Genomic DNA, 24942 nt, shown 5'->3' on the forward strand with positions numbered 1-24942 from the left:
GGGTCCAACAAATTGTAGACTTAGCTTTCCTTTCTTTCCGAACCTCATCAATCCTTTCCAAGGGATACTTATAACATTACTAGGTCCCCTATTTCATACTCTTTATCCTTTCGTGTCAAATCAACATACTTATCATGACCATCTTGGGCTACTACCAGCCGTCCTCTGATTAGATCTATCATATCCTTGGTCCTTTGGACTACTGCGGGTCCGAGCATCTTGCGCTCTACAACTTCATCCTAACATAAGGGAGATCGACATTGTCTTCCCTCAAGGATCTCATAAGGCGATACCTCAATACTGACATATGATCTATTGTCGTAAGATAACTTAATCCGCGTTAAATGATCATTCCAAATTCTTTCAAGTCTATTGCACAGACTCTCATTATAGCTTTTAGCATTAGAACTTTTGCTTCTCAATCCCCATTCTTTTCCAGTTCGTAATCGCTATCACCTTTCGTTCCTAATATTATACTGGTTATACTTTTGCTCGCTAGCGTTCTATAACCTTTTAATAACCACGTCAACCTTAGTATCACGAATGTGTTCCCATTCCGCATACTACCACCACTTTATTACTCCTTTTTCAGTTGTTTCTATTTTCCAAAGTTTGATTAATCATGTAGAAGTAAAGGAATTTGTTGAGAGATCACTATGATCATGAACACTTGTTATATCGCATAGTTAGTACAGAAGGTGGCCAGCCTTTAGTACTTGACAAGCAATTAAACAATAGCTGGTATCCTACTCGGCTTCTATCACACAGATAGACAGTCATTCGGCAATACCTCCCCTTCTAGAAGGGTTGTTCTTCTCAAATTACATGAAATGAAAAGAAGAGAAAAGAACAAATTGAAGAGAATTGTATATTCATAAAAAATTTTATTGCCATAAAATATCTGGCTTGGAATCTACCTCTGAACTATAGAGGTTTATCATAGAAGAACAAAACATATATGTATTTATATCAACATCAAGTATTATAGCATCGCATTTCACGTGCCTAAATATTTTCGCTATCCCGTCCATCATTCTATGGACCCATGCTCTTCCTCGAGCTTATACACAATTACCTTTGAAACTCCCTCGACATCGAAAATCGAATCTGGGATCTCATTCTAGACATCATCGTTACTTGAATTCTATGCTTGCACCGCAACCTTCCTCGTATAATAATACGACTCTCTATTGATAAGAAAGAATAATAATTCACTAGGTAGATACTCTACTTAATTAGTCTATCAATGATAACTTATACACTACCACGACCCGATTAGTGGTACTCAATCTCAACACCCATTCCAATACAACTCTCACGGTTGTAATCAGCTCATTACTCGCAGAATCATTGCTGCCTTACTATGGTCCATCACTGACCTACTGTAGTCATTCATTTTCCATGAAGTCTTAATAGCTAACCATACGGAGTCCATACATGTCGTATCAAATCCTTCTAAGGAGATAACATAATCACCATTCATGATTCATGGAGTACACTCCTGATTCTGACATACATACATGACATGAAGCAGATAAAATTTGCAGAAGAGTTTTGCTCAAAGCAACGATAGCAGGTTAATACCATTCTTAATCATATACCTTCAATAGAAGACTTAACTCAAAGGTTTGTTTAGTCCTTTTTGAAATATAGTCCTGGCTCATTCAAGATAGGACCTTCTAAGATAGATAGCCCGTTCATGGCGATTACACGAATTAAACCTTTACCAACTACTATTACGGTTGGGTATTGCACAGTCATCAGAAGGAATGTCAATCTTCCAAACCATAATACAACCTTCACAGTTTTAACCATCATCACTGTATTCCTCTGGCACAAGCGCCTATAATTATCCTCTTACCTTTAAAGTGTCGGCCACCTCTTTGGCCTTTCCTGATATTAAAATTTCCTTATAGTCAATGTCATTTTAACCACCTCCAAATAAATTTTCTACCTTATTTCAATCACTGCTTTTGTGAAGATGTATTCCTTAAAATCTGATGAGTAAAAAAAAAATCACCATTTTTCCATAAGTTATTGCCTCAGTCTTTAGAGGTTAATCACTGTCACGACTGACTCTCAATCATACTTAGAACATCTTTTATCTTAAGTCTTAATTGCCCTGAATAATTTCGACCTATACTGGTTCGATCCATACTTTCTCGTGGTTTAACACGTGCCCCACTTGGCATCATTATAATTATGTCATATTTCCTTTATCAACATTTTTATTCTTGAGAATTTCGAATATTTCCTTTCTCCTTGTAAAACCTCTAAGGTTATCCTTCAATCGTTCCTCCTGTATTCCCTATATACAGGGCATATCAAAATACCATTTACTGATACTAGAACCATTGTCTATATACTTCTGAAAAAAATTTCTCCACTGATCCTTAAAGGTTATTATTACCTTAATCCTTTCCAATTCATACTGTCAAAACTCATACTATCCCTATTAAGGGTGAAATGCCAACCTTTATGCATTCCCCTAGGATTCGTTTTAAGTTACCGATGTTCTATCCTTAATTCCACCTTTAAAAAGGTACAAGCATCCTTCCATGGATAAATAAAGTCATATATCCCTGCTAAGGGTATCTTATTCAATCATTTCCACCTCGATAGTCTATACCGAATTTCACAATAGCATCCTTATTCAAGTTAAGGTCAATCCACATGGCCTCCAAAAGATAAAAATGGTTATCCGCTTTTCTTTCCTGATTTGTTAATGATCACATGGATGATCTGGAAGATATTGGTCGTGTTCAACGTGAACTTCTTCTTAATAAATCCTTATTTACTTTTGTTGTTTATCTCAACAGTCATCTCAATATTAGGATATCTTTCATACCTGGCGTCTCCCTTCCTGGGTATCAAGCCACCGGTCTTACACTTCACATTCTTGAAGGTCACTTCCTTCATCCAATTTTCTTAATTTCTTACTTTCTTGTCTCCTCAGTCTATCCGCGTCTCATTATTTATCCTTCGAACTATCTCAAGGTTTCTTCGAATCCTCCCAACTTACAGGGGATAATATATATGTATCTCTTATGCCCTCAACCATCAATTTTAACTCATGGTGAATCACCCTCATCCTGACGATCATATAATTTTCTATTTCTATTAATATGAGTCTTTAGGGTTTCCCCATACCCAACTCCCTTATCATTCCTCAAACTCTGTTGCCTTTATATTCCTTTCCACTTCAATTTCTTTTTATTTTCCTTTCTCTTATCATTATTTCATGAACCAACACAACATAAGCATTGATTTCAAACATCCCGTCATTCTGGATTCGTGTCCTCAGAACGAATCTTGACAACTTTTACATCTTAGATTCATAATTCATCATACTCTTCTGCCTTTGTTCAGGCTCTAAAGCTTTTACACTATCTCCTTATCTTTGGGAATTACTTTCCCGAAAACAATTGACTGAACTTAAATCAGTTTATTATAATCTCTTACTCCGTGCCTTCCTTGGTCTTTCACCAGCGGGTGGTCTCTCTCTTAGGAGGGTAAGTGACAAAAATAGTCTTTTATGGTTCGTCAATCATTCAGAATCTCAAATGATTCCTCTATTTCCTTTAGCCAGGCTCTTGCCTCGACTAGGTCAACCTGTTCCTTGGAACTCTGAGAGCTTAGCAATTTAAAGGTCCTGAAAGAATTTCTCACCGCACTGTCTCCTCAGGGTGGTGGTTGGGGATAATAGTCTAAGTTCTCTCTAGACTGGTCCATAAATTGTCGTATAGGAGTACCATTCGGGTCTCCTTTCCTTACTCGACTTTCTGTTTCCTTAGTATGAAATGTTTCAACCTTTTCCCATAATCGGGGTTATCTTATACATTAAAAACCTTGTTTTCCACTCTATTATGTTATGGGTTCTTTCTTTCTTGATGGCAACCTCCCTGACTATCACATTCAGGGTTTGCCCTAAATCCTATTCCTCAAACTATGGCTATCATCTAAGTTCTCATCCTTACGCTCTTGAACTTTTGGAACCCAATTTCTGTAGGAATACCTCATTATTCCCTTATCATCTTTCTCTGGCACCGTATGCTCTTTTCCAAAAATTCGGTCTGTATTGCAATCTCAAACAGCTTTTCGGTACCGGCTCCGGTTACCTTCACTTCTATTTCCATTTTCTCAAAATCTCTTATAAACTATCCCAAAGACATTATCATCTTGGGTCTCTCCTTTTTACTAAGGGCATCAGCCACCACATTGGCTTTCCCCGAATGATAAAGAATCTCCCAATCATTATTCTTGATTAGCTCTAACTGCCTCCTCTGGCATATGTTGAGCTCTTTCTACGCGAAAATGTACTAGAGCACTTATGGCTTAGGTAATTCTCGCACTTCTCTCCATACAAGTAGTGCTTCCAATCTTTAGGGTAAAACTATTGCCACGAGCCTAAGCTCATGAGCGGGGACATCGAATTTCATATTACCTTAATTGTCTTGACATGTACGCGATTACCTTACCGTGCTGCATAAGCACGCACCCTAAGCCCTTGTGCGAAGCGTCACTACACTTCACAAAATCTCCTTTTCCATCCGGCAACGCCAGCATAGGGGCCATCACCGACCTCTGCTTCAGTTCTTGAAAGCTGTTCTCGCATTTCTCTGTCCATTCGAACTTCTCAGTCTTACGAGTAAGCCGCGTTAAAGGGGTTACTATCTTTACAAACTTGAACGAACCTCCGGTAGTGACCGGCCAATCCTACCTCTGGTAGTCGACCAAACCATGGTCATCAATTCATCAGTGGTCCTTTATCCAATCCTGTCAGGATCCTCCATGGGGTCCTCCTCAACAACTATCCCTACTAGGACAACATCCTCAATATCAACATCATCCGGTCCTGTATTAAGACACTCTATCGGATCCACAATCCGATCTCCAATTAGTAATAAAATATCATCACGATGTTGCTCCTCAACCTCAGGGTTCGGAGTCCCGTTACCATATACGATAACGAACTACGCTCCTATCACGATATTTATAAGGGTTCCCATAAGGGTTTTAACTGTCAGTGCTACGTTAGGTATCCCGACTATGAACTTGGCAAGAGTTCTTATTATCTTAGTTAACTTATTATCTTAACGTCCCATCATCTCTGAGGTTTATAACGCTTAGCTCTGATACCATTTCTGTAACACCCCCAGATCCGGGGTCGGGGATCCGGGTCGTCACAGTCTTTCTTTCCACAATATCACTTCACTTAATTAATAATAAATAACCTTATGCTGTGACCCCACACTAACACACACCATAACCCGTTATAGTCTCAGAGATGAAATTTAAATAAGTACAAGTCTTTGAATCCACAATTTAAAAGTTATTACAACCCAAAATGATTACTTGATAAATTTACAGTTAATTGTCATTATCTGCCACAAGTTATAATTATACATAATTGATTCTCAAAAGTAGATGGTCTGATCTATAATAGATCTACCTCTGCAGCTATAGCAGCTACAACATCAACGGGAAGACGCGGGACGCTTCCCACGCGCTTGCGCTGGGTCTGCTGGCGTCTGGCCATCTTTCCTAACTGTTGTTGTGTGATGAAAGAAGAAAGCAAGGGTGAGCAGCAAGCCCACCAAAATAATATGTATAATGATTTACAATATATGAGCCTACTCATAATACTCATGAAAGTCTTGGTCAAAAGAAATGAACCAAGTTGATAACTTAATGCGATGAAGTCGCAAAATATTCAGTATATATACATATATACTTTTCAAAATATTGGAAGTCCTCTTCCATGCATAATATACACAAAGTCCTAGTGTATAACTGTATAAAAAAATATCGTTGCAAGGTGATCTCATATATCTAACCTTGTCTCAACGTTTTTCTGAAAATCTTTGTCATACATAAGACAATTATTAATTAGATATAAGTTTAAAAGATGAGGTTACCAAATACCCCAATATACTTATATCTTTCCCAATACTACTTGAACTACCACCGTTCAAGTTATAATCAGTTTCAAAAGTTCATCACATAGATGAGACTACAAGACAAGATTTGAATAGATTTAATCTTTGAAATATTATTGAATGAAATAAAGTTACGAGATACTTTATTTAGTCCCGATATATATATATATATATCCACATATATATATCTCTTAAACATTTCCTGGAACCTCTGTTATGTAAAGTATGAACAGAGTTTGAAACATCCAATGAATTTTGGAAAGGAAAAGAATTTTGGCATAAACCAGATATCTTGCTGATCAGGCAAAGATACCAATAAGTAACCTTTTCTACTGTAGATGGATGAATTCCTCACCGGTCATCACCCTGGCCGCATTAGGACCTCGCGCTAGACCGTTACCCGGCCCCTCACGCGTTGATGGACTGCCACCCAGCCACTTACACATTCATAGACCGTACCCCGGCCTGTCGCTTATGCCGACTCAATTAGATGGGCTTACTTCCCGAACGTTGGGCAAGTAATCAATTCATTTACCAAAACTGCAACCTCGTTGCGAATATAAAATACACCACAGAGCCGGATTCCCCAGGTTTTGAGCGAGTATTTAAATCCCCTTAAAAAAGAAGATCTTAAATATAAAAATGAGTTTTGGGATCCGCTCTGACTTTAAAAATCATTTTGAAGACTCGAAAACACTTTAAAGAGTGTTTGGAGTAAAGCTGATTTAATGAAGTAAATCAGTCCCCAGAATATTTAGAAAATGACTGAATATTATTATTTAAATAATGTTCCCATAAAGAATAATCTTTATAAAAATAATTGAAGTAGAAGTATTAAAACTTATACTTGAAACAAGTATTAAATAACCAAAGATATACTTATATGAAAGTATTATCTTTATTTGAATAATCGAAAATAAGTTTGATTATTAACACCTTATTCTTTAATAAAATAAAGAATATATTTCAGCAAATAATCGGAGTCATAGATCCTCAAATGAATATTCAAATAATATTCATTAAATAATATAAACTGAGTCATAAGCCTTCGAATGAATATTCAAATAATATTCAATAAATAATATAAAAGAGTCATAAGCCCTCGAATGAATATTCAAATAATATTCAATAAATAATATAAAAGAGTCATAAGCCCTCGAATGAATATTCAAATAATATTCAGATAAATAAATAAAAGGAGTCATACGCCTTCGAATAATATTCAAAATAATATTCATTAATAAAGTAAAAGGAGTCATAAGTCCTCGAATGAATATTCAAAATAATATTCAATAATAAAATAAAGTTAAAATTATCGAATAAACCTTATTCGATTAATAGTTTTAAAAACTATATCCATATATATGTATATAAATAAATATATATATATATATATATAATATACTCGGGAACATCGACTCCCGGTTTAGAAATATGTTCACCTTTTATCCCCTATACTAAGGGTATACGCAACTACTTGCTTATTTCTAGCATAGGTATTATGCAACTATAAGCATTGAAATCAACAGATAGATAATCCAGATTACGAAACAGACATGCATATATACCATATTAGCATGCTCCAATATATCGCAAAATTTGCTAATAACAATCATGCAATATCACAAGATAATGCATATACATATATTTACATCACAACAACAGTATAACGGGTAGAAAACTTGCCTGAGCGACTGGGGTTACGAATGGCTCGGGACGAGTCTGGTAACCTATAAACAATAAGTAAGTTGGAATTAAACCAAAGTCACTTGTAAATCTATACTTTAACTAACTTAGACTCTAACGCTTGTTTTGCGCTCACTGATTCGCTTAAGTCACTCGGGTATCCTCGGCTCCACCATTTTTAATAATTTAACCTTTACGAGTTTTAAAGCGATTCCTTCGCGAGTGTCTTACCAACTGCCTAACACACTTACCATAAATGTTTCATACATTAATTAACCCTTTTTGGTCTTTAACCTATGTTTCAAAGTAAGGCGAGGGGAAAAGTTTCGTTCGTGAAACGCCGTTACTTGAAACGGTCGTTTCTCCTAAACCGTGCATCGGAATCGAACGAACTACATATCAAAACGAAGCTCGTAACATGAGCTATCTAAACATGGCAGTGGTCATAAACTAGCAGGGGGTTCTCGGGTCCTAATGTTATGAACAAAAGCAGTCTAAAGTAAATCGGACATTACGACGGCTATGTTTACGCGATTTCCCAATTTTAAACCAATTCAAAACAACCACAATTCAACCACATATCATTCATACAACCAACATCCATCCATACCATACTACAACAGCCCCAACAATTCAATATTTCTAATTCATACTTATTTCTCAATTATGAACTAAGAGTTTACTTAAGTTCATTAACTAATAACCAAGATTTCCAACTCCAAAAATATCACAAAATCAACCAATCTCTAAACACACAATAATCATGCCTCTCACCAACTAAACTACTCATAACAAGCTCTAAACATGATTACACACCCATTACACTAACCCATCATCTAAACATTAGGAAATCTAAACAACAAAACTTAAAACTAAGACCATGAAGAGTTATACCTTCCTTGAAGCTTTTAATCCATGAAAGGTCCTTGGAATGCCCATGGAAGCCTTAATCTAACCTCCTACAAGCTTGTTCTTTCAAAGAAATCAAGAACACAAAAATTAATTTCAAGAAAGTACTATTCACCATCTTCTTGAATGATTTATAGGAAATGCTAGGAAAGGATTTTGAAGCTAAGATTTCTAGGAAGTATGTAACTTAACTAGGAGAAGCTAGGATAATTACCTTGTAAAATGGCAAGTGGAGGAGCTTGGACTTCCCAATTCTTAAGAAAGAAGCCGAGAGCTTCATGAAGAAATGGAAGGTTTGGTGTTTTGTGATTTGTTTTGCTTGGTTGGTTGCTTTTTGTCTTGTTTTTTTGGTTAATTCCCTTTATAGCCTTGACTTTGTGTGGTTAATATTCCACCACATTTCCTTCCCTCTTATGTCATGCTTGCATCATCCTCATGATGTCATCCTCCCCTCCTTGTCCTCTTCTCATTGGTTGGGTGACATCATCCTCTCTAATCCCTTTGATTAACTTCCTAATTGTTTGCCTAATGACCGCTGATCTGTTATACGGTTCGCTTAACTTTCGTTTTCGTTTATCGTTTGAGGGATCATACCCGGGATCTTATTACTTAGGTTCCCTTAACCTTTCTCAATACATTATATTCCTTTTTATGATCCTCTCTTATAATCCTTTAATTTAAATCCTTTTTATTCTGTTACCTTTTTCTCAATTCTTTCCGTATCTAGTGGATTTCCGGGAAAAATCAAAGTGTTCGGAAATTGGATTCTGACGATCTTTACATACACTTATATACCACATAGAGTACTAATAATATCCCAGAAGATCAATAACAGAACCCCTACGTAGTGTGGCATGAAAAGTTTTCTCATTCAGCAAAAACACTATTCATAAGGGTTTCAAAAATTTCCCAAAAATTGGGGTTATTACACTCTTTTCATTATTGTTCCTATAATTCGATTGCTCTCTTGAGAAAATACCCATTCTTTCGGGTTATTTACGAACCCTGAATTGGGATGTTTTGAATCCAAAATAATTTGACATCAAAACACTCTACGGGCTGGATGTTTACTGTAAGGGTCAGTGATGAGCTGGACCCTATGGGCCTGGGATGGACCGGACCCCTGGGCGATAATGCCTAGGTACCTGAATGGATCTATATGGTGGGGTATAGATCTGCACTATATCCTGACTGATTAGCAGGATATAGGTGCGAACTAGTGTCCAGTCTAATTTGTTGTTGATCGCCATTAACAACATTCTCTCTCAAAAGTTTATGATTCCAAAAACCGGACAAAACCATGATTCATGAGATGAATCTGGGAATCGCTTGTCATCTATGGATTTATGATTAAAGGCTGGTAACAGCCAATGTTTATTTGCTCAACTCTCTCAAATAAATGGAACTGTTTAAAATTGTTTTAAGCTTTTGTCCGGAGATTTTCCTTCAATATCAATATTTGAAACTCAAATTATATACTTGTTGGGCATTTTTGGCTCACTCTTTCTTTGTAAATTCTTATTTCTTTCAGGATCAGATAAGGATAGAAGCAAATAGCTTTCATTAGACAGAAGAAGTTAGAGAAATCTCCGCTGCGAGAGGACGAAGATGTTAAAAAAATTTGACAAGGACGGTAGCATAAAGGTATTACACTCGTATTGTAGTTGTTGTGAATTGTAGAAAATTAGATTCTTGTTTCATACCATAACCTGTAAATGATCCAGATTCAAGGGGTTAATTGAATATTCTTTTATTTTATGTAAAGATTATTTAGTGACACCAAATCTTGACCCCGAATTTGGGTTGTTACAATTTTTCTCTTGAAGGTTTGGTTTTGAGAGATGAAGTTCTGATGGTAGGTACCGATGGTTGAGAGGGTTAAGCTTTTGTCTGGAGATTTTCCTTCAATATCAATATTTGAAACTCAAATTATATACTTGTTGGGCATTTTTGGCTCAAATTATGGTTGGTTGTTATTGTGGTTGAGAAGTATGAGCTGTTTGTGTAGTAGTTGTTAGTGCTGATGGAGGTTAGGATGATTATACATCAGGATATATAGCACTTTATGTGAGAGGGTCAGAGTTTACTAAGACCTGTTTGACTAACTGTGGAATTTGGAGGGGTCTTAGTACAACCTTCTTATTATCAATAGATAATAAGTCAGTGAAAGCCTTTTTAGCAAGTTTATAGGGTTCAATCAACTCACTAGCTAGTTGGGCCTTATCAGAACTACATAAACTGTAAATAAGTTGGCAAAATCTAGCAAAATATACAGTATTTCTGTCCTCTTACATTCTATCCCCAATAAATCCTAGCACATCACTAGCATAATCAAAATGAGTTTGATTAATGAGAACATACCCGATTTGCTAACTCAGGATTGGGATTGCATCAAAGTTGGAGCACTTGTTGGCAAAAGACTTGGTGATGTAGTCGAAAAAGAAACTCCACTCCCTCCTGATGTGGGGCCTCTTCAATTGTTCCAGCTTGGACAAAGATTTTTCATAACCAAGGTTTGCCATCATCTGTTGAAGAGATGGTTCCCCAACTTGTGAACTGTAAACACAGTTTTCTGGAAGATGTAAAGCCTGTCGAACAGTTGATAATGTAACCAAGTGTTCATCTTCCCCTGTTATAAATATGATGCTTTGGGACCCATTTGCACCACCATCATCATAAACACCACTCCTCCAAAACTCCAGTACTTGAGTTCCTGATATTGCTTCTGGTTGGGTCAAAGCATACCCAATCTCACTTCAAGATAGAAAATCTTGGATGAAGTGAAGTTCTGATGGAGCTTCATCCTTAGAAAGAATAGCCATGTAGTTATTAGGAACAAACTTGGCTCCATCATAAATCAGATATTTTGGTGCCATTTCTGTAGAGAAATAAGTGAGAAAATGTGTGTTTGCAAAGTGTTTGATAAAATGTCTGTGAAAAATAGAGGTTCAGAGAATATTAGAAAGAGAGAGAATAATAGAGATAAGAAAAGAATTAGAAAGTAGGTAAAAGATTGTAAAATCTTTTAACTCCCATATATATACTCTCTCCACTCAACATCTCTTTTGGAAGTAAAACATACACTTTACACATGTCAGCCAGTAAATAGTTAAAGCAGTAGTTAGTGGGCACGAGAAATATGCAGTAATTATTGTGCACATGCAGTTGTCAAGGCAAACACGTTTCCCACTAACCAAATGATTATGACTGTTTTTATCTCACTTAATTATTTTCTGATAATTATGATCATTACAGTAAACCACAAATAAGTCAAGTAAATAAATAATGCCACCTAAACATCAGAGTTTCCATCAGGATTTGCATCAGAACTTAACTATTATCAGAATTTAATGGTCATCAGAATATGGCTTCTGTACTTAAAAAGTGAATGTTTGTATCTGTGATTCTTCATACAAATACTGACTGCTTTCTTCAGAGTTTAATCATTAGAACTTTCATCAGAACCTCAAAATTTATGCAAATAATACTTAACTGTTTGTCAAAAACAACTTAATCACCACAGTAATTTTCATCATTCATATGGAGTGAGAGTGTGTGCATTTGCAAATGATCAGATAAAGATTAAAGTCTGATAAACTTCAGTATATCTTAGAAATAAGGCATAACTAAGAAAAGTGCTTAAAATTTGTCTTCAATTTTGAAGTCTACTATAGAATAAATTTATGCAAGAATCCACCTCAACTATTTATGCTCATTTTATGCATCTTTTGACATTCTTTTTACAGTGGCTTCTCAGTATAAGTGAGTCACAACTGCTATCAGAATTTATGTTATTATCAGAGTATTTCTCCAGTAATCAGAGAATGTGAAAAGTCACCAAGAAAAATTTATTTGCTTTTCTAATGCATATTACTTAATACCAGTAATGCACTTGGGTCTTCCCTTTCACATATTTACTCTAGATCTCAAAGGAGTGCCTGATTTTGATTTTCTTCTTTTCTTTTCTTCAGATAAATGAGGCTTATCAAGCATGTAGTTCATCCTTAAGATTTACTGACATCAGAATTTGACAGATAAGAAGCAAAAATCTAGTTTGTGACTTAGTAATAAGATACACAAAGTAAATTTGACTAAGCTCAAAATCAGAATTTGCTTGTGTTAATGAATTTCCACATAAATAACTAATTCAAACATGGGATTTCTAGTATGTTAAAGACTACTAGGTCAGCATCTAGCACAGTAATCCTCATTGGAATGAATAGCCATAGAACATTCAAAACACTATCAGAGTATATTGAATCACATCAGATAATAATCAGTATTTAGTATATTACAATTTAAGCACAGATTACATAGAGATAAGACAATCTGTAAACACTGATCATAAAGTATGATGCATGAGAACAAAAACTAAGCAGATTTTGAGAAAAAACTTATAACCATTCCAAGTTCATTTACCAGTCTTGTAAAAGTAGCTTCACATAGTGGTTGGTAAAGATATCTGCTAGTTGTTGATCTGTTGGAACAAAATGCAATTCCACTGTACCTTCTATCACATGTTCCCTTATGAAATGGTACCTAATGCTGATGTGCTTTGTCATTGAGTGTTGAACTGGATTACCTGTCATAGCAATATCACTTTGATTATCACAGTAAATGGTATTTTAGAAAATTCTAACCCATAGTCCAGTAACTGATTCTTCATCCAAAGAATCTGTGCTCAACAGCTTCCTACAGCAATATATTCTGCTTCTGCAGTTGATGTGGAAATTTATTTCTGTTTCTTGCTAAACCAAGAAACCAATCTGCCTCCAAGAAATTGGCAGCTTCCACTAGTGCTTTTCCTATCTATTTTGCATCCTGCAAAATCTGCATCTGAGTAACCTATTAGCTTAAAATCTGATTCTCTAGGATACCAAAATCCTAGATCAGCTGTACCCTTGAGGTACTTGAAAATTCTTTTCACGGCTATTAGATGAGGTTCTCTTGGATCAGCCCAAAATCTTGCACAAAGACAGGTAGCATACATGATATCAGGTCTACTTGCAGTTAAATAGAGTAATGAGCCAATCATACCTCTGTAGTTAGTAATATCTACTGATGCTCCAGTATCTTTATCTAACTTGGTTGCAGTGGTCATGGGAGTGGATACAGTTAAACTGTCTTGTATTCCAAATATCTTGAGTAAATTTCTGGTGTACTTGGATTGATTTATGAAAGTACCTTCTTCATTTTGCTTGACTTGAAGTCCCAGAAAATAGCTAAGTTCTCCCATCATACTCATTTGATATCTTGACTGTATTAGCTTCGCAAACCTTTCACAGAGTTTGGCATTTGTAGAACCAAAGATGATATCATCAACATAATCTGTACCAAAAGTAAGTCCTTTCTATGGTTGAGGTAGAACAATGTTTTATCAATTATACCTCTGTTAAATCCATTTTCCAGAAGGAATTGAGCTAAAGTCTCATACCATGCTCTTAGAGCTTGTTTAAGGCCATAAAGTGCTTTATCAAGTCTGTAGACATGATTAGGAAATTTTGGATCTACAAATCCTGGAGGTTGTTCAACATATACCTCTTCTTCCAATTCTCCATTGAGAAAAGCACTTTTCACATCCATTTGAAAGACTTTAAACTTCTTGTGAGCAGCATAAGCCAAAAAGATTTTTATGGCTTCCAATCTAGCAACTGGTGCAAATATTTCATCATAATCAATACCCTCCTGTTGAGAGTAACCTTTACAACCAGCTTTGCTTTATTTCTTGTAATTATGCCATCACTGTCAAGTTTGTTTCTGAATGCCCATTTTGTGCCAACAATTGAACTGTTCTTTAGTCTTGGCACTAGGGTCCAGACTTTATTTCTTTCAAATTTATTTAACTCTTCTTGCATTGCTTGCACCCAATAAGCATCTTGAAGAGCTTCTTCCACTTTCTTTGGTTCAGTCTGAGATAGAAAGGAATGATAGAGATATTCATTTGATATTACAGTTCTAGTTCTGACACCTGCTTCAGGATCTCCAATTATTAAGTCAGGTGTATGTGCTTTAGTCCACTTCCTTGCAGATGGAAGTTGTTCTCTAGAACTGGATCCTCCCCCATGATCCATGATGTCTCCATCAGCATATTCTAGATGCTCCCCCTATAGTTATGCTCTCTGAGACTTCAGAATTTGAGTTGGATCCTTCAGGATTTGAAGAATCAGAGTTTCCTGAATTATCAGAATTTGGCTCATCAGAACTTGATGAAACAGAACTTGAAGATCCAGTGACATGTTCTAATGCTTCTTGAAAGTCTTGAGATGTGGTAAGATCATTAGCTTGCTCCCCCTGAACAGGTGCATTTTCCCTTGGAGTAGTTACCACAGTTTCACTGACATCAGAACTTAACCCGTCAGAACTTACAGGATCAGGATTTAAGCCATCAGAATTTACAGAATCAGAATTTAAATCTTCATTTTAAAATCTCAGCTGATCATGATCATTGAAATCTTCAAGTCCAGTAATCTTTTTATCATCAAAAGATACATTGATAGATTCCATGACAACCCTTGTTCTTAAATTGTAGACTCTGAAGGCTTTTGTGGAAAGTGGATATCCAACAAAAATTTCTTCACCAGCTTTTAGATCAAATTTTGACAGCTGTTCAGGATGAGTCTTTAGAACAAAATACTTGCATCCAAATACCTAGTTCATGACGCATTAGACAAAAATGATTTTAGCTAAAGGCTTAGTGAAGATATCTGCACACTGTTTCTCAATAGATATATAAATAAGCTCAATATTACCTTTAGAAACATTATCTCGTAGAAAATGGTGACGAACATCAATATGCTTAATATGAGAATGCATGATAGGATTTTTAGAGATATTAATTGTAGAGGTATTATCACAATAAATAGGAATATTTGAGAAAGAAATACCAAAATCCTGCAATGTTTGTTGCATCCACAAGATCTGAGCACATCAACTACCAGCTGCTGTGTACTCTCCTTCAACAGTAAAAAGAGCTACAAATGTTTGCTTATTACAATGCCATGCAACCAAACAATCTCCTAAAAATTCACAAGCACCACTTGTACTTTTTCTATCAACCTGTGACCTTGCATAGTCAGCATCTGAAAAACCGATTAAGTCAAAGGAAGAGGAGCTTGGATAAAATAATCCCAAGTCACTCGTACCCTTTAAATATTTAAAAATACGTTTAACGATATTCAAATGAGATTCTTTAGGTTGAGACTGAAAACAAGCACACAAGCATACACTGTACATAATGTCTGGACGAGAGGCAGTTAAATATAAAAGAGATCTGATCATACCTCAAAATTTAGTGACATCTACAGGTGTACCTTGTTCATCTTTAGTGAGCTTAATTGAAGTACTCATTGGTGTAGCTTTAGGTGTAACATGTTCAAGTGCAAACCGTTTGAGTAGATCCTTAATATATTTGCCTTGGTGAATGAATATTCCTGCATTAGACTGATTAATTTGCAAACCTAGAAAGTACTGCAGTTCACCCATTAAACTCATATCAAATTCCTTATGCATGCAATCATAAAACCACTTACACAAAGATTCGTTAGAAGATCCAAATACTATATCATCTACATAAACTTGAACTAAAAGGAAGTTATCACGTTCATGAAATATAAAAAGAGTTCGATCGAGTGTACCGAGAGTGAAGCCATTGTTTACAAGAAATTAACTGAGACGCTCGTACCAACATCGAGGGGACTGTCTCAATCCATAGACAGATTTTTTGAGCATGTAAATATAGTTAGGATACTTTTCATGAACAAAACCTGGAGGCTGCTTTACATATACTTCTTTCTTGAGATAGCCATTTAGAAAAGCACTTTTGACGTCCATTTAGTAGAGCTTGAACTTCTTGTGAGCTGTAAAAGCCAATAAGATTCGAATAGCTTTGAATCGGGCTACTGGAGCATACGTTTCATCGTAATCGATTCCTTCATGTTGGTTATATCCCTGAGCCACCAAACGAGTTTTGTTTTGAATAATGTTACCATATTCATCCTTCTGATTCTTGAAAATTCAACGAGTACCAATGATCTTGACATCCTGAGGAGGTGGAAAAGTTCTCAAATATCACAACGCTTGAACTGATTAAGTTCTTTCTGCATTGCAACTGACCAGTGTTCATCTACAACAGCTTCTTGAGCATTCTTGGGTTCGAACTCACCAACAAAAGCACAGAAATCACATAGATTATGAAGTCTGCTACGTGTTGAAATTCCTTGATCCAAATCAGTGAGAAGTTTATCTGGAGGATGATTCTTCACAGTTCTAGATGACTTAGGAAGACAAATATTATTCATTTCTTCCTCATTAGAGTTGTCAGCCTGAAACTGAATATGATTTGTCTCATTTGAATGAGACGGTCTCATTTCAGCTGAAGAAAATTTATCCAGAGGAGTAACAGATATCACATTTGAAACACTATCATGAGTCTTTGGAAAACCAAAAGATTAATATGAAGCTTGAATAGATCCTGAAGAATTATCAGAAGACTGCGATGGACCTGGAGAGTCTTGAATGCTTGATTTGTCAGAATGAGACTGATTTTTTTGGGAATGAGACTGTCTCATTTGAGAATGAGACGGTAGATCTGCAGCGCCTTTGTCAATTTGAGATATATTCCTTCAAGATTCATTGAAGGCAATATTAATGGATTCTTCTACTTTCTTCTTGACAAAATTATAAACGTGATATGCCTTGCTTGTTGTAGAATATCCCAAGAAAATTCCTTCCATAGATTTTGCATCGAACTTGCCTCGATTATTTTGAGTTTCTAAAATAAAACACTTGGAACCAAATACTCGAAAATAACTGATGTTAGGAGTCTTTTTATTAAGCAATTCATAAGGAGTTTTAAGCAAAATAGGATGAATAAGTATTCTATTTAAAACATAACAGGAAGTGTGTATCACTTCAGCCTAAAATTTTCTTGGAAGCTTACTTTCATGTAGTAGAGTTCTAGCAGTTTCCTGAAAGTCCTGTTTTTCCGTTACACTACACCATTCGGTTGAGGAGTACGAGGAGCTGAAAATTCATCAGTGATCCCTCTCGATTTGCAGAAGGTTATGGAATCCTTCTCGAATTCACCTCCATGGTCACTACAGATAGTCTTGAGCTTATACGAATACTTAGTCTCAAGGTTAGTAATAAGGTCTTTAAACTCAACAAAAGCTTTAACCTTAGTACGTAAAAATAATACCCATGTGAAATGTGAGTAATTATCAACTATGACAAATGCATAATTTTTTCCTCCAAGACTTACATACCTTTCAGGACCAAAAAGATCTAGGTGAAGTAGCTGCAAAGGATCAGTTGTTGACACACGATTCTTAGCCATACAAGATGTCTTTACCTGTTTTCCTAGCTGACATGCCGAGCAAGGTTCAATCTTCTTGAACTTCAGCTTGGGCAGACCTCGTACCAGATCATGAGAAGATATCTTCCGAAGCAAATCTATGTGAACATGACATATACGTCGATGCCAAAGATTCTGCTGATCTTGAACAGTAGCCTGACAAATTTCCTCCTGCTATTCATCAAAATCTAACACGGAAATATTCCCTTTTCTTTTAGCAACTAAAGCAAACTCATTAGACAGAGTACCAATATAGCATACATTTTTATCAAACTTAACTTTATGACCAGCATTGGTAAGTTGACTTACACTAATAAGATTGTATTTCAAACCATCTACTAAAAGAACGATATAAATAGAAAACTTGTCATTACCAATGGTGCCTTTTCCAATAATTCGGACGGTGTTAGAATCTCCAAGATTTACTAAACCATCTTCCTTGGAAACTAGAGATAGAAACTTGGATTTATCACCCATCATATGTCGTTAACAACCACTATCGATGATCCATTTATTTCGCGGAATATGGACCTTTAAGCAAACCTGCAAAAATTGTTTTATCTCTTAGGTACCCACTTAACCTTGGGTCCTTGTTGGTTAGTATCACAGATCTTATATAAATGTCGATCTGATTTCTTAATCCACATCTCAACAATATTAACAGATGCATTAACATATTTTGATCTAATAGATGATCTATAAAATGAGTTAGAAGAGTGTCCCTTGATACCACATAATCTAGATTCAGATGTAGTGTGACCAGATTTTCCAGAATCTCGACATTTCTCATAAGGCATCTTGTACTTCATTGAGCTTGCTTGTAACCGCCTTGTAATGCATGTTTACTTAATTGATTCACATCCTAATCCTCCCTTATCAAGAGAAGATTTTTGTTCATCAAGTAAAGCATTCAAAGTTCCTTCACGATCAAAACATTTTGCTAAATCTTTTTCAAGCTGTGCCACTTTCTGCTTTAATTCAGGAACCAAAGGGTCAGGAGTACTGTTTCTTTTGACATTTTCTGGAACAACTGAGGCTGTCTCTTTCTTAAATGCTTCCAGGCATACATCCTTCATCTCAATCTCATTTTTAAGATATTGATTTTCCTCAGAAAGTTTAGAAACCTTTTCAAGCAAAGATCTGTTTTCTACAGCCAAGGCTTCATCCTTCAAAGGATCGTCCATTTCACTAAGAACTTCACTTAATGCTTGTTTTAAATAAGCATTCTTTTCTTTTAGTTTCTTAACATGGACCTGCAAGTTCAACATAGATGAAAATATATTTGAATTATATTTTATATTATGTACCTCATTATTGTCACTGGAGCTGTCCTCGAGTCCTGCAAAGCAGACTTGAGCAACTTCATCGTCTGAATCGATCTTAACGTCAGATTCATCCTCACTCTAAGTGATTAATGCCTTCTTTTCATTCTTCAGCTTGTAACATTCCTTTTTGAAATGCCCTTTCTTTCCGCATTCAAAGCATGTATCCTTACTTTAATTTGCTTTATCCTTGCTTGAGTTAGATTTGGAGTCCTTCTTTAGAAACTGTGACTTCACAGGTCGTTTAGAGGCATTCCATTTGGCAAGAAATTTATGAAACTTCTTGGTCAGAAGAGAAATTTCTTCATCAAAGTCATCAGGAGACTCATCAGCTTCGGCATTGAGTGTAAGAGTCTTTTTACGAGGAACTTCATCTTCTTCATCATATCTACGTAGCTGATTTTCGAATTCTTTCAATTCACTGAAGAGTGTTAAAGTGTCCCTAGTCGAAAGAAGTGTTGAGTCTCGCAGAATGGTAACTTTTGGAGCAAACTTCTTTGGCATTGCCCTGAGGATTTTCCTATTGATTTCAGATTGAGGAATGATCCTTTCCAATAGTGAGATAGAGTTCATCAAAGTCAGGAATCTTCCTTGTGCATCTTGAACACTTTCATCTCTTTCCAACCTAAAACCTTCATAATCACTCATTAGCATGCTAAGTTTGACTTCACGTACCTTAGAAGTGCCTTCGTGGCTGACTTTGATCGTATCCCAGATCTGTTTCGCAGTGGTACAGGCAGATACTTTTCGTAACTCGGTAGCTACCATGCCGTTAAGAAGCGAGTTCATAGCGTTAGCATTGGAATTCATTGCATTCACTTCTTCTAGAGATAGATCCTTGAGGGATTTGGGCTTCCCATCTTTTATCAGAATTGAAAAGCCATTTTCTACAGCATCCCACTCGAATGCATCACGCTAAAGAAAGATTTTCATCCGGAATTTCCAGTCATTGTAGTTTTCAGCACCTTGGAGCAGTGGTGGATAATTATTTGAATACCTATCTGGTTGAGCCATGGATCACTAGCAAAATAAACACTAAAAAGAGAATTAAATGCACCCGCTCTGATACCAATTGAAATTCAAAGGCTCGATAGATATGTATAATATTCTAACTGTCAAGGCAAATGGGACAGTCTCTTATGCAAATGGGACAGTCCCTTTATAAATGAGACAGGGTGTAATATCTGGGATATACGGTGTAATTATTTTGCTAATAAATAATTATTATGTATGTTTAGTATTTATTCTATGAATTATTTGTTATGTGTTAAATGTGTTTGGATGTTTAAAAATAATATTAATTGAGTATTTTAATTTTTATATGTCCAAAATAAAATATAAATAATTGTCATATCTTCCTATTTATTTTTATGTTGATTTATGATTTTATAGGAAATATATGGATTTTATAAAATCTTTTTCCGAGTATTTAAAAACTATTTCATACAATCGGGAACCAACCAACGTCATCCGTTTTTACATTTTTATAACCCGAAACTCTTTCGAGAACTCCTTTTTATCCAAATTGCAATATTTCGAGTATTTTCCATGTTTCGACTTTTTCGATCCGGAGTACGGTTTGTCCTGTGCGGGTCCCTACGCAACATTTTCGAAACATTATTCATTTCGGTAAATCAATAAAACTCGTATTTTTGATAAATGGGATCTTTTTATTAAACTATCACAATTATCACCTCGTAATACGTGTAACCAAGCGCTGAGACCAAGACCGCAGTACAAATTATACTGATTTGGATAATTATCCCGAAAACCGGTATTGTTTGGATCAATTTTTATAAATAAACGTACCATTTTATATCCGGAATGATCCAACGGGATACTAATTTTCCGTAATTATAAATAGCCTTTACCGTATTTTATTTCGTACCGAAAATCATTTGCAAACAGTAATTATATAGTTTTTACAGAGAAAATTCATATATTCATAAACCTTCCTGAAAATCAAACCAACAAATCGAGGTGTTAGTAATCTCTGTTTGGAAAGCTCGAGTACCCTAATCGAAGGTCTTGAGGAGTACTTTCAGAATTTGTGATCCATACACCTGCAGAAATCAAGAAGAGGCAAGACGTAGGAAAGGGAAACAGATAGTCGAGGAATAGACGGTTGTAATTGGAAGTTAGTGCAGTATAGCAAGCTAGTACTAGGCAAGTGTTCTGAACTTTCTCGAAATATATTGTAGTTGCTTGATAGTCCTGTTTTATATTGCAAGTGCTTTGAAGCAGTAAACCCTAAATCCTGATTCCAGTTATTGATCTTGAGCCGTAAACCTTATTCTTTCTAAACCATTGATTGTTGTATACCCAAATATGAACCATAAATATACGATACTACTCCACAAATCCATACAAACTAAATACCAAACACTGAACCGGATTACTTACATATTCAAACCATTGTACCTTATGCTTTGAGAGACCAAATCCTTGAAACCTTGAAACGTTGATTCCTTTGTTATCCAATTCTTTCATTACTTAACATCCAAGCTTTGAAATTGCCACATTGATCCTTTGTGGAGATTGAAACCATTTTATTATCAAACATCCGTTGCTATTTATGATTCTATTTATTGCTTTACATTGTTTATTCTGTTATCATGTTAGAATTGGATTATTTTTATAAAATTGTGGACCAGATTCGTGGTCAGACCATATTAATGGTCAAGTTAGGCCAATGTGTGCCTTTGATCCAATAGTTAGAGCAGTGCTGTGTACTTTGCTCGGGGTTAGTGCGTGACTGATTCGCAGCCTAACCTTGGTTTTTAAAATAAAATTATAATATCCAATTCTAAATCATAATTCATTGTTTACTTGATATCATAACCCTTTCCACTTGATGATCATTATTCTCAGTCTTTTCATTGAGACTTGCTGAGCTAGTTAGCTCATTTGTGCGATGTTGTTTATGTTCTTTTCCATTTAAGAAGGAACCAGTTGGTAGCGAGGATCCCCAATCCAGTGCGAGATCTAGGGGTCCAGGTTGATCGAGTTAAGCTAGCAGGCATCTTTTGAGATAATTTAAGTTTGTAAAAGTTTATAATAATGTTTAATACTCAGTTCTGAGTTTGAATAGTTGGGATTTGGACATTTGTAATATAAAGTATGTGTGTGGCTTGTGTACATACTTTAACCTGTTGCGGTCCGTGGTAGTTGGTAAGTAAGGTCACTACATATTTTTATTATCTTTATTATTGTTATAAGCAGGTTATAAATAAGGTATGTGTGTGGACCCCAAACTTCTGACCCGGGTTTGGAGGGCGCCACAGGTTTGGTATCAGAGCTACATGTTATAAGTCACTGACACAAGCTTAGGTTGACGGGAATGGGTCAGGGTTAGGATTAGAAGTATGGAATAGAAAAATAGAACGTCGAGAGGTTGAGTGCTACGACATAATAGGTATTAGTATGATTCACGTCATGGTTCGAGATTCTTATATTACGATATGATTTCAGATAGCAGCGATGGCCGACTCTTTCATCCCCGTATCAGCTGATCACTCAGAGCCCTCAGTTAGAGTACCATCTTCAGATCCACGTCCTGTTGTTCCACCAGCGTTGGCTATTTTACCTCCACTTGTGTTGCAGCCCGTACCACTACAGGCTATTCCACCCACAGGCATGAGGCCACCTATCAGAGGACCCCCACCAGCTGATTCAGATTCTACTGGGCATTCAGTTGCGAGTGCCCCATTCCAGTCTATATTGCATCCAGTTCCTTATTACCGGTATGAGGCTCTTTTATTGGAGCGTGATTCCATGTTGGCCCGAATCCGAGAGCTGCAGCATATCATCAGGACTACAGATGCTGATCTTGGTGTGAGGGAGCTTGGAGAGGAGATCCATGTGACACGCAGGATTCTTGAGGCTAGGCTACATAGAGCTACACTACCTGGCCGAGGCCCTGATGCACTTATGGGATGGGCTACTGAGGTGATGGAGGACTTTGAGAGGCTGGGAGGACTAGAGTTTCCCTGGAGTTGAGTCAGAGATCCAGAGATAGAGATGATGATCAGAGTTGTTATGGTTGTGTAGTATGTACAGTAGTGTGTAGTATGTATTAGTAGACTTTTGAGTTGTATTTATAGACTAGATATGTTGACTAGTGAGTAGGTTTGTTGTACCCCTTTTTGCTTTTACTTCCGAAGCGTCTTTACGCTTGTACTACCTAAAACTTTTGATCTATATATATCAGTACCTTTTCCTTTCCAGCATTGTCATTTACTTTACTGCACATGTTTTACTTTACCTTATTTATTTATTGCACCAGTTATATCCCTGTGATACAATGTACCATGTTCCCTTAATTGTTTATATTCTGTAATGTTATGGATTAAAAATTAAGATATATAATTGATGTATTTATTACTAAGGAACGTGAGCTTCGGGGCTCGATTCGACTGCTCTTGTGTTTCGTGACTTAATCTGCCTTAACATGATGCCTACGTACCTTGCTGATTGCCAAGGATCAAGTCAAAAAACGTAGTTCTGATTGAGGGGTAGATCCTTTTATATAGATGTTGGTGGTCCTTGATTTGGACTTGGTATAGGAGACTTGGTGGTCAAGTCTCTGAATTAAAATGGACTTTGGAGTCCTAGGAAGTAGGAAGCTGATTCCTTATCCTATGAGGTTCCTTGGAGGCCAATTTACAAGGATTTATGTCCGTATTGGGACTCTTTTCCATAGCTGATTTTCCCCTTATTAATTAATTATGAAATTAATTAATAATCAGGGTTTTGGGCCTTCTTTGTTCCATCAGGCCCGATCTGGTCCATCAGGCCTGATCAATGTGCTAACCTTTTTGGTCTGAATATCATACATCTTCTTATTGGGCCTAGCAGCCCACATCTTGTAATATCTAATTACACAATCAGGATTTATTTATCCTTGTCATGTAAAGAAGCATGCAATTTACTTAGTTCAACTGTTACAACTATTTTCAAAAAAAAAGAAGAGATATTTCTGTTTTACAAAACTTTTCTTCTATGCAAAGGATCTGACTTAAAAGCTAAATAAGTTGTTTGATTCTTTACAGAAAAATGCCTCCCAGAAGAAATATCTGCACCAACACCCAGAATGAAGAAACCAACAACAACAATAATAACAACCAAGATGACACAAACCGGAATGTAAACCCAGGACCCATAGACCCAGCAATAGCCCAGATTCTTCAAATCTTGGCCCAACAAACAGTTCACCTGGCACAACAACAACAGAGACAGACCAATGCCCAGGTAACTTTCAAAACTTTTCAGGAAATAAACCCACTAGAATTCAAGGGTTCCTTAGATCTGATTGAAGAAAATGTTTGGTTAAAGGAAATAGAGAAGTCGTTTGCTTTAGTGAAAGTGAAGGAAGAACAGAAGGTTGAGTTTGCGAGTTATTATTTGAAGAATGAGGCCACCTATTGGTGGGAGACTGTGAAGACATTGGAAGGTACATATGTTATTACTTGGGAGAGGTTTAAGGAATTGATTTTAGAAAAATATTTTGCCCAGTTTGTTCAGGACCAAATGGAGCTGAAGTTTTTAAAGTTAAAGCAAGGAAATATGTTGGTGGCGGATTATGAGAGTAAGTTTGAAGAGTTTTCAAGGTATGTGCCGTCATATGTGGATACTGACAGGAAGAAGGCTAAAAGATTCCAGCAAGGTCTGAAGCCATGGATCAGAGGGAAGGTAGCCATTTTTGAATTGGATACCTATGCAGGAGTTGTACAGA

General features: G+C 36.2%; 1 protein-coding gene across 2 annotated transcripts in view; it reads left to right on the plus strand.

The window, feature by feature from the left end:
- The window catches only part of LOC141693691 (uncharacterized), a 44475-nt gene extending 21131 nt beyond the window's left edge, over positions 1-23344 (plus strand). Inside the window, exons 2-3 of one of the 2 annotated variants that reach the window (XM_074498845.1) lie at positions 10066-10178; positions 22680-23344. In XM_074498845.1, coding sequence (XP_074354946.1) covers positions 10143-10178; positions 22680-23207 — 564 coding nt within the window. In that variant the 5' untranslated portion in view covers positions 10066-10142 and the 3' untranslated portion in view covers positions 23208-23344. The remainder of the gene's footprint in view (positions 1-10065; positions 10179-22679) is intronic. The other variant, XM_074498846.1, reaches the window with a different exon arrangement.
- The last annotated feature ends 1598 nt before the right edge of the window (positions 23345-24942 follow it).

Source organism: Apium graveolens, chromosome 10, assembly GCF_009905375.1.
Source record: "Apium graveolens cultivar Ventura chromosome 10, ASM990537v1, whole genome shotgun sequence".
In the NCBI taxonomy this organism is placed as follows: domain Eukaryota; kingdom Viridiplantae; phylum Streptophyta; class Magnoliopsida; order Apiales; family Apiaceae; genus Apium; species Apium graveolens.